Below are 17558 nucleotides of genomic sequence, written 5' to 3'. Positions count from 1 at the left end.
TGAAATTATTCTGCCGCCTTAATTATCTGACTGTTATCTGGTATTGATGTGAAGCTCTGCTTACTGGATCTCTTCTCCCTGCCCCTTTGGGCATTGAGACTTTCTGAATTAGTTACACTCTGTGCAGCTGCTATTTGGTATCTTGCACAAGTGGCTTTCCTAACATTTGTACCTGGTGAGTTTCAGCGGGACATTCAACACAGGAGGGCATCATGACAAGGCTAATTTTGTCCTGATCCCTGTCCAAACATCCAATAAGAGCGTGGGGGGGGGGGGGGGGGGGGGGGGGGTCATGAGGCAAGGGACCGTGGGGTGCTTCCCCCAAAATGTCACAGGCCACGGTCTCATTGATCCTGAAGCGGGACAAGGACCCGGAGCTGTGTGGGTCCCATAGGCCGATATCCCTATTGAATGTGGATGCCAAGTTGCTGGCCAAAATCTTGTCCTCTACGATTGAGGATTATGTACCGGACGTTATTGGTGAGGACCAGACGGGGTTTGTTAAGGGTAGGCAGTTGGTGGCCAATGTAAGAAGGTTGTTAAATGTGATCATGATGCCCCCGGAAGGTAGGGGGTGGAGGTAGTGGTCGCAATGGACGCAGAGAAGGCTTTTGATCGGGTAGAATGGGAATATCTGTGGGAGGTACTAGGATGGTTCGGATTTGGGCGGGGCTTTATTGACTGGGTCAGATTGTTGTATCAGGTTCCAGTTGCGAGCATACGGACGAATAGGACAACATTGGACTATTTCATGCTGCATCGGGGGACGAGACAGGGATGCCCCCTCTCCACACTGTTGTTCGCGTTAGCCATAGAGCCGCTGACTATTGCTCTGAGAGCTTCAAGGGGCTGGAAGGGGCTGGTCCGGGGGGGACTGGAACACAGAGTCTCGCTTTACCCTGACGACCTGCTCCTGTATGTATTGGACCCAGTGGGGGGGATGGAAGAAATCATGAGGATTCTGGGGGAACTCGGCCGGTTTTCAGGGTATAAACTAAATATGGGGAAAAGTGAGATGTTTGCGGTCCAGGCAAGGGGACAGGAGAGGCGATTGGTGGAACTGCTGTTTAGGGTGGTAGGGGGAAGCTTTCGGTACCTCGGCATCCAGGTGGCGCGGGAATGGGAACGGTTGCACAAGCTTAATCTGGCCCGACTAGTAGACCAAATGAAAGACGATTTTCGGAGATGGGACGCTTTCCTTTGTCACTGGCTGGCAGGGTGCAGACAGTGAAAATGACGGTCCTCCCGAGATTCCTGTTTGTGTTTCAGTGTCTCCCATCTTTATCCCGAAGTCCATCTTTAAACGGGTCAATAAGGTGATCTCTGGCTTTGTCTGGGCGGGTAAGATCCCGCGGGTAAGGAGGGGGATGTTTGAGCGGAGCCAGGGAGGGGGCGGGCTGGCGCTGCCAAACTTCAGTAACTATTATTGGGCGGTGAATGTAGCCATGATCGGGAAGTGGGTGGTGGGGGGAGGGGTCGGCATGGGAGCGTATGGAGGCGGCTTCATGCAAGGGCACCAGTTTAGGGGCGTTGATAACGGTGCCTCTGCCGTTCCCGCCGGCACGGTACTCCACCAGCACCGTGGTGGTGGCGGCCCTGAGGGTCTCGGGTCAATGGAGGAGGCACGTGGGAGCGGAGGGAGCATCGGTCTGGTCTCCAATTTGTAATAACCATCGGTTTGCCCCAGGAAGGATGGATGGAGGGTTTCGGAGATGGCAGAGAGCGGGGATTGAGAGGATGGAGGATATGTTTATAGAGGGGAGCTTTCTGAGTATGAGGGCGCTGGAGGAGAAATTTGGATTGGCCAGGGGAAACAAATTTAGATACCTGCAGGTGTGGGACTTCCTACGTAAACAGGTCTCAACCTTCCCGCTCCGACCACCAAGGGGGATACAGGACAGGGTAGTTTCTATAGTGTGGGTGGGAGGAGGGAGGGTCTCTGACATTTACAAGGAACTCATGGGGTCGGATGAGATGCAGACCGAGGAGCTGAAGGGCAAGTGGGAGGAGGAGCTGGGAGGTGAGATAGAGGATGGTCTCTGGGCGGATGCGTTGAGTAGAGTCAACGCGTCCACAACATGTGCCAGGCTCAGCCTGATACAATTCAAGGTCGTTCACTGGACCCACATGACAGTGGCCCGGATGAGCAGGTTCTTTGGGGTGGAAGACAGGTGCGCAAGGTGTGCGGGAGGACCTGTGAACCATGTCCATATGTTCAGGAAATGACCGAAGCTCAGGGGATTCTGGCTGGGGTTTGCGGACATGTCCAAGGTGTTAAAAACAAGGGTGGCACCGAGTCCAGAGGGTGGCGGTTTTCGGAGTGTCGGAAGACCCGGGAATCCAGGAGGAGAAAGAGGCAGACGTTCTGGCCTTTGCTTCCCTGGTAGCCCGGAGACGGATACTATTAGCTTGGAGGGACTCAAAGCCCCCGAAGTCGGAGACCTGGCTATCGGACATGGCTAGCTTTCTCTGTTTGGAGAAAATTAAGTTCGCCCTGAAAGGGTCAATGTTAGGGTTCACCCGGAGGTGGCAGCCGTTCGTCGACTTCTTTGTGGAAAACTAACCGTCAGCAGAAGTTGGGGGCTGGGGGGAGAGGGGGGGGGGGGGTGTGTTGGGAGTTAGCTTAGTTTAGAATAGGGGAGTAGAGTTAGTAAAGGTGGGACCTGTAAGGGAGGAAGACGGCTTTTGCACTATGTTTATTTTGTTGTTGTAAACCCCGTAACAGGAGCCGGAATGTGGCGACTAGGGGCTTTTCACAGTAACTTCATTGAAGCCTACTCGTGACAATAAGTGATTTTCATTCATTTTCATTTCATAAATACCTCAATAAAATGTTTATAAAAAAAAGAGGGGGGTCACTAGATTGTGGTAGGGAGGTGAAATGGGTGGCCCACGCCTACCCCCGATGCTCGACCCCCGACCGGCCAGGTTCCCGACGGCATTAGCCGCGTGTGTTGTCATCCGTCGGGAACTCGGTGTGGTGGCTGCGGACTCAGTCCAGCGCTGCCACAGTCGGGGGAGAACAGATCCGCGGGCAGGGGGGACATTATCAGGGGCTGGGGGCACTGTGTGGGGGTGGTCTGTGGCCCGCGAGCTATTTTGTGGGTCAGGTCCGCGAGCGGCCAGCGCCATGTAGCACAATGCGGCCGCTGCAGTCCGCCGCCGTGCGCATGCACAGCCACAGACCCGCTAATTCTCCGGGTTGTATCAGCAGCTAGAGCCGGGTGATCTACGCTGTCTCCCTGCTAGCACGCAGCCAAACAGAGGATCGGTGGCCATTTTATGCCATTTGTTCTGTTGTAAAATGCCACCGTTCCCACACCAGAGTGGGGACATAGCCTCAAAATCAGAGAATCCAGCCCTTGATGATTCCGGCTTGGGTCACTGTCTGTGCGGAATCGGCCCGTTCTCCCCGTGTCTGCGTGGGTTTCCTCCGGGTGCTCCGGTTTCCTCCCACAAGTCCCGAAAGACGTGCTGTTAGGTGAATTGGACAGTCTGAATTCTCCCTCTGTGTACCTGAACAGGCGACGGAGTGTGGCGACTAGGGGATTTTCACAGTAACTTCATTGCAGTGTTAATGTAAACCTACTTGTGACACTAATAAGGAATATTATTATATTAAAATGTGGCTGAAGTTTCCTTTGCCTATTTGAGGAACTCCAAACATTCTGCATGCTGAACTCAACAGAGTGGGGAATCAAACTTGGGATCTACCTGTGCCTCAGTTACTTTTGAGCAAAAACAGCTTCGTGGGGAGCAAGATGTTAAACTGTGTGGTTGGAAACATTAACATTAGGATTGCCCCACAGGAGATTGGGAGCTCTGCAAGGAAAGAGGAATTTGTTGTAAAGGTATTGGGGAAGGTACAAGGGAGTGGGATTAGTGGAACAACTGGTTCAAAGAGTCAGCACAGCGGTGATGGGCTGAATGGCCTCCTATTTTGTTGTGTGCCTGGGTCCTGAATGTGGAGTCCTGCCATCCTCCAGAATGGTGTGGAGATGCCGGCGTTGGACTGGGGTGAGCACAGTAAGAAGTCTTACAACACCAGGTTAAAGTCCAACAGGTTGGTTTTGAATCACTAGCTTTCGGAGTGCAGCTAAATGCTCCGGACCCGAGGAAGGAGCAGCGCTCCGAAAGCTAGTGATTTGAAACAAACCTGTTGGATTTTAACCTGGTGTTGTAAGACTTCTTACTGTGCTCCAGGTGTGTGTAGTACAGGTACACTGGGTGGCTGCAGGAGGGGTAACTGTGTGTGTGTGTGGGGGGGTGGGGGTGGGTACCCCCCTGGGTAACCCAGGTACCTGGCAGCCCAGCATGAGGTGCAGTAAATGGAAGGAAATGTCAGGTTAATGCATGTTACAGCTTTGAGAAGCCAATGGTGAGAGAGGCTGTCTGTCACATGCTGCTGTGAGAGAGAGAGAGGAGAGTGGGGAATGTGGTTAGCAGATTCTGTGCACATTGACAAATCGCTGCGGTTCCACTCCAACTTTGGATGGAGTAAAAGAAGCGAGAGAGAGTTTGTGAAGAATCGCTGGCGCTGGGGCAGGATTCCCCCAGGATTGGCAGGGACGGTGTGTGGGGGGTGTCTTTTTTTTCTAAAGAGATACATTTGTTGTTGGCAGAGAAAATGTTCTCTCGCAAGAAAAGGGAATTAATGAAAACGCCTTCAATATCTAAGAAGAACAGAACAGGAAGTCCTGTACCGCACATCACATCTGTAAGTCGCAAAGCATCCTCTCTGCTTCAGAACAAATGTATTTAAATGATCTACGGGGAGGTTGCAAAACATTTAGCTGGGAGGGAAAGGGCAGTTTCTGGGCGGAAAGTGGAGAATTGGCTGCATTGCTCACTCAGCACAAACTTTTCCTCCACTTGATGGAAATGACAGCCTTTGGATATTTGGGCTGTTCTGTCTGAGCTGCCCCTCCTGTGAGTGGGACAGGGGGTCCTGGCCAGTTACTCTCAGTTAGAGTTTGAGAAGCATCCAGACAGGTCCAGACTATCAGAACAGGACCAACCTGTCACCAGGATGCTGAGCAAGCGGAGCGCTGGCAAAAGCAGTTACAGTCCCTACACCATCGGACTGAGGGGCAAGAAAGGCAGATCCAAATCTGGCCTGGACCTGCTTCCCAACCGCCCAAAGGTATGGCTAACGGTAGGTAGAAGACATTTGGGAGATAACTTTGTAACAGGAGGGCTCAGTAATCCCCCCCCCCCCCACCCCTCCCACACTCTATTTCACTCTATTTAATATTTTATTAGTAACTCTGTGATGTGAATATCGATATTGAATATCTCTGGGCAGCTTCACCTGCCCCTGGATGTTCCCTGAAGGTGATATCTTGTCACAGTGCTGCCACAGCTATGTTACAGTGAGCAATACCACTTCAGGGACCAGTTCAGCTTAAGCCTGGAAATCAGCCAGTTCACCTGGCAAGATTTTTACACCCCACCAGGTGATGTTTCACCATTAGCCAATGGCACGGTACATGTGGCATCGACAGACATCGGGATTCCTGTAGTTGGCACAAAAATAGGTGGCGTCAGTTCAGAAGTTGCATTTTCAAAGTCATTGTTTCTTTTGCATTTTCTCTACATTTTGTGCAATGCAAGTGTTTGGGCGACAGTTTATAAAGTTTAGTAAAACTGAAAAGTCAAGGGCAGCACGGTGGCCTAGTGGTTAGCACAGCTGCCTCACGGCGCTGAGGTCCCAGGTTCGATCCCGGCTCTGGGTCACTGTCCGTGTGGAGTTTGCACATTCTCCCCGTGTCTGCGTGGGTTTCGCCCCCACAACCCAAAAATGTGCAGAGTAGGTGGATTGGTCACACTAAATTGCCCCTTAATTGGAAAAATAATTGGCTAATCTAAATTTATTAAAAAAAAACTGAAAAGTCAATTCAGCGACGTAAATGGTGTGGTAATGCAATCCATGTTTTAAAAAGCCTTCACATAAGTAACTGTTTTCCTGTGTCAGGAATCTTGACTCTGTTTATCATATACTTTATATTTATTTCTTTAAGCTGTTATGAGCTATAGTATTTACTAAAGGGGAAGGAAACAAGTTTCAGATATGAACTGTGGGAGGAAGTAGATTTAAGCTCTCATCACATTACCATCTCAACGTGGGTCTTTGCTCTAATAAGCTAACAACAGACAGCAGGGAAATTATGACAAGATTATTATTTGCACAAGCAGATTTCATGTCTGCTTTTTTTATTGCTTGTAATAGTTGTAATTTTATCGGATATGTGTGAAGGGGAATTGTTTGCCAGTGGGAGGAGGATGCGGTTTTATGGAGTTTAGCACCTTACCTTTATATATTCCTGCTTTACTGAATAATGTCTGAAGTTGGGCTGTGTGACCATCTGGATGAGTACTTCTGAGAGAGGGAAAATTTAGATTAGATTCTTCCTTTTGAATATTATTCTTACTGGAAAACATCAGTAGTTGAATTTGGAGTTGAAGAATGAGGCCACCTGTCATAGTTACACACTCTTACATTTTTAAAAAGTGTAACTTTGCATGATCACGGGTTTTTTGCCCCCTTTGGGGAATAGTGGGGAAGTGGTGGAAACAGAATCAGCTCCTTAATCTGTGTTCTAAACACTCCCACCGTGGCCAATAAGTGGGGGCGGATTTGAACCTGGAGTTTGTGGTCCAGTGATAGGGGGGCTTTCTGCACTCTCACTAAATCAGCTTTATAAAGAACAGTGTGACCAGCTTTGATGCCGCTCCTGAAGCACAAATGTATTCCCCATGGCTGACACTGCATTACAAACCCGAATTAAGACCGACCAGAAAATACCAGCACACGGGACGTAAAGGTGGATCACTGCTTCAGGAGAGGCGCTATCTTTAATTTGAGACTAAGGTAATTGTCAGAAGAATATGTTCGGAGCTTAACCCTTCAGCTAACACCATTTGATGATGCCCCAAATCCTCCAGCACTGACATTTCCCTCTCAAATGATAATTTGAAGAAAAGCAAGCATTTCTGATGTTGATTGAATTTGTTAAGATGGTGCAGAATATTAAAGATGACAAACATTTACAGCTACATAGAAACAGATCATAGAAACTCAGAAAAATAAACAAAATGGCAGACATAAGTAGACAATTTAGATGGAAAATAAAAAGTGGCGCATCGGGGCATTAAACCGCTTTAGATAAGTTTTTTGAATGAATTCCCTTCCTCTTATGTATTTGAATGGGAATTGTTTTTGGAAGGGGGAGGTCAGTCACAGTTCTGGCTGCTGATCACTCTCATGTGACTCCCTTTGGAAAGTGCGAATCACATCGGAACAGGGTCAGGCCTCTCATCCCTTCACACCCAAAATGACATCCAACACGCATTCTGTAGCCACATGCAAAAGAACAGTTACTGGGATGAGGTAAGGGACAACCTCTGGCATATGTAGAACAAGGAAAGGGGTGGAAAATGTGGGGGGGGGGGGGGTGAGGTTATTAGAATCATAGAGGCCTACAGTGCAGCAGGAGTCCATTCGGCCCATTAAGTCTACAGGCCCACTCCCCCCTCCCTATCCCCTACCTAACTTGCATATCATTGGACACTCAGGGGCAATTTATCATGGCCAATCCACCTAACCTGCACATCTTCGGACTGTGGGAGGAAACCGGAGCACCCGGAGGAAACCCACGCAGTCACGGGGAGAACGGTCAAAATCCATACAGTCACCCAAGGTCGGAATTGAACCCAGGTCACTGGCACTGTGAGGCAGCAGTGCTAATCACTGTGTATCCCTAAGCATTTTTGTACCTATGTTGTCTGGCTGCTATTCGGCCCATCGAGTCTGCTCCGCCATTCAATCATGGCTGATATGTTTCTCATCCCCATTCTCCTGCCTTCTCCCTATGACCCTTGATCCCATTATTAATCAAGAACATATCTATCTCTGTCTTAAAGACACTCAGTGATTTGGCCTCCACAGCCTTCTGCAGCAAAGAGTTCCACAGATTCACCAGCCTCTGGCTGAAGAAATTCCTCCTCATCTCGGTTTTAAAGGATCGTTCCTTTAGTCTGAGATGGTGTCCTCTGGTTCTAGTTTTTCCCACTGGTGGAAATATCCCCTCCACGTCCACTCTATCCAGGCCTCGCAGTATCCTGTAAGTTTCAATAAGATCCCACCTCATCCTTCTAAACTCCAACGAGTACAGACCCAGAGTTCTTAACCGCCCTCCATTCCAGGGATCATTCTTGTGAATGTTCTATGGACCCCCTCCTAGGCCAGAACATCCTTCCTGGCACAAAACTGCTCACAATACTCCAAATGGGGTCTGACCAGAGCCTTATACAGCCTCAGAAGTACATCCCTGGTCTTGTATTCCAGCCCTCTTGAAATGAATGCTAACATTGCATTTTCCTTCGAACTGCCGACTGAACCTGAACATTAACCTTAAGAGAATCGTGAACAAGGACTCCCAAGTCCCTTTGTGCTTCTGATTTCCGAAGCATTTCCCCATTTAGAAAATAGTCTATGCCTCCATTCCTCCTTCCAAAGTGCATAACCTCACACTTTTCCACATTGTATTCCATCTGCCACTTCTTTGCCCACTCTCCCAGCCTGTCCAAGACCTTCTGCAGCCTCCCCACTTGCTCAATACTACCTGTCCCTCTATCTTTATATCATCTGCAAATTTAGCAACAGTGCCTTTAGTTCCTTCTTCCAGATCATTAATGTATATCTTGAATAGTTGTGGCCCCAATACTGACCCCTGAGGAATACCATTAGTCACCAGCTGCCATCCTGAAAAAGACCCCTTTATCCCCACTCTCTGCCTTCTGCCAGTCAGCCAATCCTCTATACATGTCAGTACCTTGCCCCAAACACCCCGACATCTTATTTATTAACCTGCTATATGGCACCTTGTCAAAGGTCTTCCAGACATCTAAATAAATCATGTCCACTGGTTCTCCTTTGTCTAACTTACTCATTACCTCCTCAAAGATTCTAACAGATTTGTCAGGTATGGCCTCCCATTGACGAAGCTGTGCTGACTCAGCCCTATGTTATCACGCACTTGCTGAGCGGCACAGTAGCACAGTGGCTAGCACTGATGCTTCACAGATCCAGGGTCCCAGGTTCGATTCCCGGGTTGGGTCACTGTCTGTGCGGAGTCTGCATGTTCTCCCTGTGCCTGCGTGGGTTTCCTCCGGGTGCTCCGGTTTGCTCCCACAAGCCCCGAAAGACGTGCTGTTAGGTGGATTGGACATTCTGAATTCGCCCTCAGTGTACCCGAACAGGCGCCAGAATGTGGCGACTAGGGGTTTTTCACAGTAACGTCATTGTAGTGTTAATGTAAGCCTACTTGTGACAATAAAGATTATTATTATTGTTAAGTACTCCGTAATCTCATCCTTAATAATGGACTCTAAAATCTCACCAACAACCGAAGTCAGGCTAACCGGCCTACAATTTCCCATTTTTGCCTCCCTGCCTTCTTAAACAGCAGTGTTACACTGGCCACTTCCCAATCCTCAGGGATCCTCACTGCCTCCAGTGATTCCTGAAAAATCACCACCAATGCCCTCACAATCTCCTCAGCTATCTCCTTTGGAACCCTGGGGTGTAGTCCATCCGGTCCAGGTGACTTATCCACCTTCAGACCTTCCAGTTTCCCCAGAACCTTCTCCTTAGTGATGGTCACTGCACTGACCTCTGCCCCCTGGGTCTCCTGATCCCCTTGCAGCCACGTCTCTGTGATGCCCACAACATCGTACCGGCCGATTTCAATATGCATGATAAGCTCATTTACCATGTTTTGTATACTGCATTTAGGTACAACACCCTCAGTCCTGCATTGACCACCTCCCTTCTCATAGTTGTCGCATTTTTTGCTCTGCCTGAAGTTAGATTCCTGCCGCTTTCCATACTCTCGCTTCTATTCCATGTTCTGAAACTTTACTAACTTCTGCTGAGCCCTCGGTCCCTTCAACTCATTTAAATTCCTCATCATTAACCTGCATATCTACCTTCTCCTTTAACTTCGATTTTCTAATTTTCCACACAACTGAACATATTCTTTTCTATATTCCTACAGCTCTTAGAGGTACCACTGGAGTAGCATTTGGGGAGGGAGAAACTACCATTCTATATATCTGCCCCAGTTGAATAATGTATCATAAACTAGGTTACAGGATCTCATTTGAAGGTATTAAGGAGGCCCACAGCTTTCAAAGGCAGAAGCAAGAATAATGTTCACCTTGCAGGGATCCTGCGCAAATGTTCAGTAGGGACCCCTACATTTTATGAGACAATACAAATAAATATTACCAAATTGACATGATTTTACAGCAGTGCTGTTTCTCGTTTCATGCTGATTGGGAGATTCTGGCCCCTGTAGATGAACGGGACAATGCTCTGTGCCTTGCAGTCCTTTTTTCTTTGCAGTAAGACTTGAGTTAAAGTCACAACGAAGGGAAAGAGAAGAAGGAAATCTGTGGCAATGAAGAGTAGAGAAAGGAAAAATGGATGGTAATGAAATATGAGTAAATTAAGATGGAAAGGAGAGAAGAATTGGATGGGAAAATGGGTGGCAATGAAGAGGAAAGGATAGAAAGAAACAGCAATAAGAGAAGAGGGGGGTTGGGGAGGGAAATGGAGATGGAATGGAGAGATGAATCAAGGCAAGGCTGATGTTGGTGCTGGGAGCAGGGGGGCATGGAGATAGGAGAGAAGCTGGGAGTAACACTTTGGCATTTTAGGAGATGGTAGAATATTGTCATTGACGGAGAGGGAATCGGGAAGGAAGATGCAAGCATGACCTGGAAGAAGGCGAGTATCAGAATGTAACAATATGACAAGGTGAAGAGCTGCTGGCTCTGGATTGGACAGAAAGGCTCTGTGATCTGAGGCAGTGCAAGAGGTTGGATGTGGAAAACTGATTGTTAAGGGAACTTTGGGATTATTCTGTTCGCCTGTTTTTTTTTAAATGGGATAATTTTGATTTATTTTCAACAGCTGTTTTTTGCCGTTTGATACCGAGCGCTATATTCTGTGAATGGACAGAGATTGTTTTTTTTTATTAATTTAGATTACCCAATTATTTTTTCCAATTAAGGGGCAATTTAGCGTGGCCAATCCACCTACTCTGCACATTTTTGGGTTGTGGGGGCGAAACCCACGCAGACTGTTCGCCTGTTTTAAGATGCAAATAGGAACATAGGATAGAGCAGGGGTGGGCAAACTACAGCCCGCGGGCCGCATGCGGCCCGCCAAAGGTCTTTATGCGGCCCACCAAGTCATTTTAAAAAAAACAAATTTAAAAAAAAAAAATTTTTTTTTTTTAAATTTTTTATTATTTTTTTTAAAGGTTAATGGGGGGGGCTGTTGGGTTACTTACTGGTATAGGGTGGATACGTTGACTTGAGTAGGGTGATCATTGCTCGGCACAATGTCGAGGGCCGAAGGGCCTGTTCTGTGCTGTACTGTTCTATGTTCCATATGAGGCGCCCAGAATCATAACCGGGTGAAGTAATTATTTTACTTAATATATTATGCGGCCCTTTAAAATTGTGAATTTCTGAATGTGGCCCTTGCACGGAAAAGTTTGCCCACCCCTGGGATAGAGGAACCTGATCAGGCCATTCAGCCCCTCAGGCCTGCTACCATTCAACTAGATGATGGCTGCTCTTCTATCTCAACATGATTTTACCAGAGTGTGGAACAGGTCCCATCACCTTCCTGTCTCTCCTATTCCTTTTGGTGTTGTCCTGTCTGGTCTCATGTCCTCCTCCCCATTCCCTCTGCGGACCATGAGGCATGGCAGAGGGGGGTTAGAGGGGGAACTCACAGCAAGTTTCCCAGGACCAAGCATTGCCTTTCTCCTCATCTCTCCCGAATAATAATAATCTTTATTGTCACAAGTAGCCTTACATTAACACTGCAATGAAATTACTGTGAAAAGCCCCTAGTCACCACACTCCGGCGCCTGTTCGGGTACACTGAGGAAGAATTCAGAATGTCCAATTCGCCTAGCAAGCAAGTCTTTCGGGACTTGCGGGAGGAAACTGGAGCACCCGGAGGAAACCCAGACACAGGGAGGACGTGCAGACTCCACACAGACAGTGACCCAAGCCGGGAATCGAACCTGGTACCCTGGCGCTGTGAAGCAACTGTGCTACCCAGTGTGCTACAGTCTAGGGGGGAAGTGGTGGCATAGTGGTATTGTCACTGGATTAGTAATCCAGCGGCCCAGAGTAATGGTCTAGGATCCCAGGTTCAAATCCTAGCATGGCAGGTTGTGTAATTTAAATTCAATAACAATATGGAATTAAAAGTCTAATAATGACCATGAAACCATTGTTGATTGTTCTAAAAACCCATTTGTCTCACTAATGTCCTTTAGGGAAGGAAATCTGCCATCCTTGCCTGTTCTGGCCTTCACATGACTCCAGACCCACAGCAATGTGGTTGACTCTTCACTGTTCTTTCAAGGCCAATTAGGGATGGACAATAGATGCTGGCACAGCCTGAGATTGCCACATCCCATGAATGAATTTTTAAAAAATTCACGGCACGCTCCTTTTTTTTTAACAAACAATTTTATTGAGGTATTTTAGGCATATAGAAAAAGTGACATTGTACAGTACAAAAACAAAAAGAAGTCAACACACAAATTACAAATTAAACATAGTGCAAACCACGGCTCTGTTCACGCATGGACCTGTCTCAATATCCCCCTACTCTACTCACGGCACACTCCTTTTCGGTACTTTTAGGGCGGCACGGTAGCACAGTGGTTAGCACTGTTGCTTCACAGCGCCAGGGTCCCAGGTTCGATTCCCGGATTGGATCGCTGTCTGTGCAGAGTCTGCACGTTTTCCCTGTGTCTGCGTGGATTTCCTGTGTGGGTTTCCTCCTGTTTCCTCCCACAAGTCCCGAAAGACGAGCTGTCAGGTGAATTGGACATTCTGAATTCTCCCTCTGTGTATCCGAACAGGCGCCGGAGTGTGGCGACTAGGGGATTTACACAGTAACTTCATTGCAGTGTTAATGTAAGCCTACTTGTGACACGAATAAAGATTATTATTATTGAAGTGATCAGAGAATTTCCGAAATAATTGTTGAAAGAGTGTTGGTGAAGCCTCAACAAAGTTCCCCAGGGGCAGCATGGTGGTGCAGTGGTTAGCACAGCTGTCTCACGGCACTGAGGTCCCAGGTTCGATCCCGGCTCTGGGTCACTGACCGTGTGGAGTTTTGACATTCTCCCCGTGTCTGCGTGGGTCTCACCCCCACAATCCGAAAGGTGTGCAGGGTCGGTGAATTGAATTGCCCCTTAATTGGAAAAAATTAATTGGGTACTGTAAATTTATTAAAAAGAACAACGTCCCCCAGAAAGACAGCCAATTATTTCAAAAATTGTCTTCAAACCTCTAGCAGCAAGTAAACAGTAAAAGGTGAATTACCTTTCAGTGGCACTTGGCATTCTAACATTGATTTGTTTACTCTCAGTCAGCACGTCGCTATTGGGAGGAGGTCTTGGTTGAAGAGCATCCATTAAAATGACTCGCAGCCTTGTTAATGAGGGTGAGCAGGTGATTGAAGTGACAATCAACCTCTTACACCTTTCTAGGCAGTCATTCTTTTCTAAAAAAATCAATTGAGAGTATTGATGGAACCATCAATTCACTAAACACATGCTTTAAGATATGAGCAGTGGTTTTAATCTACTTACAACAGAGCCAGCCTGTTACCCGTTGAACCCTCGATGATCTGCAGGCTGGCTCTGGACAAGAGTATTTATTCAGCAGTCCAGGGGGAGGAGTCATGGGCGGAGCCAAGGGTGGAGCCCTGTACAAACTCCTGAGCATTCCCAGAGCTATTCCCCCTAGTGGTCGGATAACGCTATTGCGCTTACAATGGTATTGGTAAATACAGTGTGAATTACTAAGTTACATTCACCACAAGTACGCAATTCACTTTTTACAAATAAAGTGGCAATTTAGCGTGGCCAACCCACTTATTCAGCACATCTTTGTGTTGTGGGGGCAAAACCCACGCAGACACGGGGAGAATGTGTAAACTCCACACAGACAGTGACCTGGGGCCGGGACTGAACCTGGGACCTCGGCGCCGTGAGGCAGCAGCGCTAACCACTGCACCAGCGTGCCATGTAGGCAGCCATTTGTAGATCAATCTTCAACTCCTTTTATTCAGATGGTCTCTTGCACTAAACGTGGGTGAAATGGTGTTTTATCTGAAAATCCCATTTTGGCACCTCAGAGGTTGTTTAACGGCCTGAAGGAGCTGCCAAAAGTCACCCCTCAAACCTTCCAAGACAACTTGCCTCCTCTTTCACCAATCAGCGCCTTCAACAATTGAATATTTCCCCTTCACACTTTTGTAGCTTTAGCTGATTTCCCCTCTGTTACACGTGAAGGCATGTGGGCTCTCTCTGCACCACTCATTGAAAAATAGTAACTTGTCTTCACTTTTTATAGATTAATAGAAATAACATCACGTTTGCTAGGTTTTTGGACGCTGCATAATGTTTTAGAAGCTGTTGAGTGTGTGTGCAATTTTGTCCAGTAGAATTGGTGTGAACTTTGCGACAATGTGCGATGAAATGAAATACCGAAAGCCAATGTTACATCAAGGTGCACTGAGGCAGGAAATCGAGATCTATCAAGCGCACACACTGGGTTTGATACACAGAAGCACAGTTGACACCTTTTAAGGGAACGAACTGTTTGTCACTTTGCTGTTTCCTGATCATGAAATGATCAAGAAATTACATTTAAAGATGAGTAGAATTTTCCAACAAAAATGGAATCTTTGGAGGAATTTACCGTTATGAGTAATTCACTCCCTGCTGTGATCTATAATTTTGTCCTCTTTAAATGTGAAATAGATTTGGATCTTTAGACAGAAGCTTCCTCTGGGATAAACACTTCAAATAAATGATCATCAGAATCTTCTCACAAACACTGCACAAAGGGCTGGGTTTTCCAGCCGGTCACACTGAAATGAAATGAAAATCGCTTATTGTCACGAGTAGGCTTCAATGAAGTTACTGTGAAAAGCCCCTAGTCGCCACATTCCAGCGCCTGTCCGGGGAGGCTGGTACGGGAATCGAACCGTGCTGCTGGCCTGCTTGGTCTGCTTTAAAAGCCAGCGATTTAGCCGAGTGAGCTAAACCAGCCCCTGGTGACATTTATTCCCCTGACAGAGTACCCCCACAGCGGGTTTCCCGGGGGCGAGGGTGCATTCAATAGGAAATCCCATTCACAACAGCAGGATCAGAAGGTCCTGCCACTGGCCAATGACAGGCCGACTCCCGTCGCCATGAAACACACGGCGGGATGGATGGAAAATCCCGCCCTATATATTCAGGATCCAAAATAAAAACAGAAAATGCTGGATAAAGTCAGCAGGTCTGGCAACAGGATTGAGAAATCGAGTTAACGTTTCGCCTCTAAATGATCCATCTATATAGAATTGCTCTGTCTAAGGGTCATTTAGATTCAAGAGTTAATTGTTTTTCTGTCCAGCTGCCAAACCTGCGGAGTTTATCCAATACTTGCTGGGCCGGATTCTCCGCCACCCGACCCCGTCTGACCGAGTTCCCGACGGTGACGGTTACATGTGCTCACACCTTCCGGGAACCTCGCGTGGCAGCTGCGGACTCAGTCCGGTGCCCTCGGGAGGGCCGATCCCCTGGCAGGAGGGGCTTCATACGGGGCTGAGGGCACTGTGGGCGGATGGTCCAGGGCACCCGAACGGCCGAAGGGGGCACTATTTTTGCGGTCCGGGTCCGCGGGCTGCGTCCGCTATGAAGCACGGCTGCAGGCTGCCACCTTGCGCATGTGCGGCCATGGAACCCGATGTGCTGAGAGCCGTATCGGCGGCGAGAGCTGCGACCTTTCCGCTACCTCCCTGTTATCCATCGTTTTCACACAAGGCGTGGCGACTTCGTCTCCCAAAGGAATCCAGCCCCCCCCTGTTTTTATTTCAGATTTCCAGCTTCCAAAGTATTTTGCTTTTATTTATGATCTATGTTGCCTGAGATTGGTAGAAGTTTTCTGGACTGGAAAAGCTAGCGAAAGGAAATCAGGACAAGAGGTGCTTGGGCAACATTTCTGATCGGTGCTGATGCGACTGACTCTCATTATATTGAACAAGGATCAGCAAAACTTCCATTTCGGAATGTGAATCCCAGGGGCACATTGCAATGTGAAAGGTTCAGAGCTGGAGGAAGGTGCCGCTACACTGAAAATAGTTCACGCCTGGACATCATTCTCTTTTACAGGCAATTTAATGTTATGAAAATAAAAGAGAGAAAAGTCCATTTGCAGAACAAATTTTTAACAAAGAGGTGGGCTCGCGTGAGATTTATTTAAGCAACAATATTAGCTGTAGGTCAGAAATTAAAAACCAGTAACTTACATTATTGTGCAGTATATTTGTGGATGATTGAGAGATATAAAATGTCTCTTTGTGAAATATATTTCCTGTGTTGACGTTTGAGGTGAACTTGGCAATTGGTGCTGGTTAGAAGGGGTGCGTTACTTAACATCATGAGTGAGGTTTGGCCAATATATCTGAAGGCACCAAATATTTGACTCTTAGTTCACTTTCAAAAATTGTATTTTAAAATATTTTTCTGCACTTTTGAAAACAGGAACAGAGGAGAAAACCGTCACTACGGTGTTGCAACATTACAGCTGTGGAAATGTGAACAACATTATCACAGCTGCCAAACCACATGAGGATGAAAATACAAAAATGCAGAGCACACATGGCAATGGGAAAGTGATGGTGAAGTGTGACTGGGTGTAACTTTAAATAAAAACTCTTTAAGATGATGGGATCTTCAGCTCTCCAATGGCTAAGAGAACCATCAGCTCTGGTTCTGAGCCATATGGACCAGGCATGTTCCCCATTCAGTCTCTCTGTGCCAAGTTAGCCGATCTTAGTTGGGGTAATAATGGGAGCATCAAAACTGGGCTCAGTGCCAACTGACTAGGGCGGGAGAAAATACATTACAGTTATGATTAACGTCGAATGAGCCTTGCTGCATGGATATTGGTTGAAGTCGAGATTGGGCCTACTCTGATGGGCTGAAAAGATGCCTTGTACTCATGGTCTACATAAAGAGTATCCGTTTCGGGGAGTACCGAGGTAGCTGGCACTCCTGAAATCATTCACCATCGTGGGTCAACATCCTCAAGAGAAGTGGGAGGAAATTTGGAAAGATGGGTGCTCAATTTGTGGAATTTTCGACCTATCAGCTCAGGTGCTTAGGGTTTGAGAGCCATTAACATAAATATTTACTTACTGGGAATGCAAGTGAAACTTGGAGACCCCATAATAGGCTTGGCACACACAGAGAATGAGAGTAAGATTCACACATCCAGCATCACCAGCCAACAGGAAGCTTCCATGGGAGGGCCTCCGATCCCTAATATACACAGATCCTCTGTCAATCCTGTGACAATGGATTCCGACAACCAGAGAGGACTTTCCAATTGCAGAATGAATGTTAAATAAAAAGATGAAGCATTGCACCATGTTACGAGTTCTTCACCTTTTCAGAAAT

The 17558-nt window shown here is 47.3% G+C and overlaps 1 protein-coding gene across 4 annotated transcripts in view; it reads left to right on the top strand.

The window, feature by feature from the left end:
- Positions 1-4465: 4465 nt before the first annotated feature.
- Positions 4466-17558, top strand: part of LOC119953074 (rho GTPase-activating protein 45-like) — a 220236-nt gene continuing 207143 nt past the window's right edge. For 2 of the 4 annotated variants that reach the window (XM_038776892.1, XM_038776891.1), the window contains exon 1: positions 4795-5155. In XM_038776892.1, the coding sequence (XP_038632820.1) occupies positions 5030-5155 (126 nt within the window). In that variant the 5' untranslated portion in view covers positions 4795-5029. Of the gene's footprint in view, positions 4718-4794; positions 5156-17558 lie in introns of those variants that run through there. The other 2 variants (XM_038776895.1, XM_038776894.1) reach the window with 2 other exon arrangements.

The sequence above is a fragment of the Scyliorhinus canicula genome, chromosome 18, assembly GCF_902713615.1.
Source record: "Scyliorhinus canicula chromosome 18, sScyCan1.1, whole genome shotgun sequence".
Taxonomy (NCBI): domain Eukaryota; kingdom Metazoa; phylum Chordata; class Chondrichthyes; order Carcharhiniformes; family Scyliorhinidae; genus Scyliorhinus; species Scyliorhinus canicula.
Note: the sequence above shows the minus strand (reverse complement) of the source record. Positions and strands in the feature narration are given on the sequence as shown.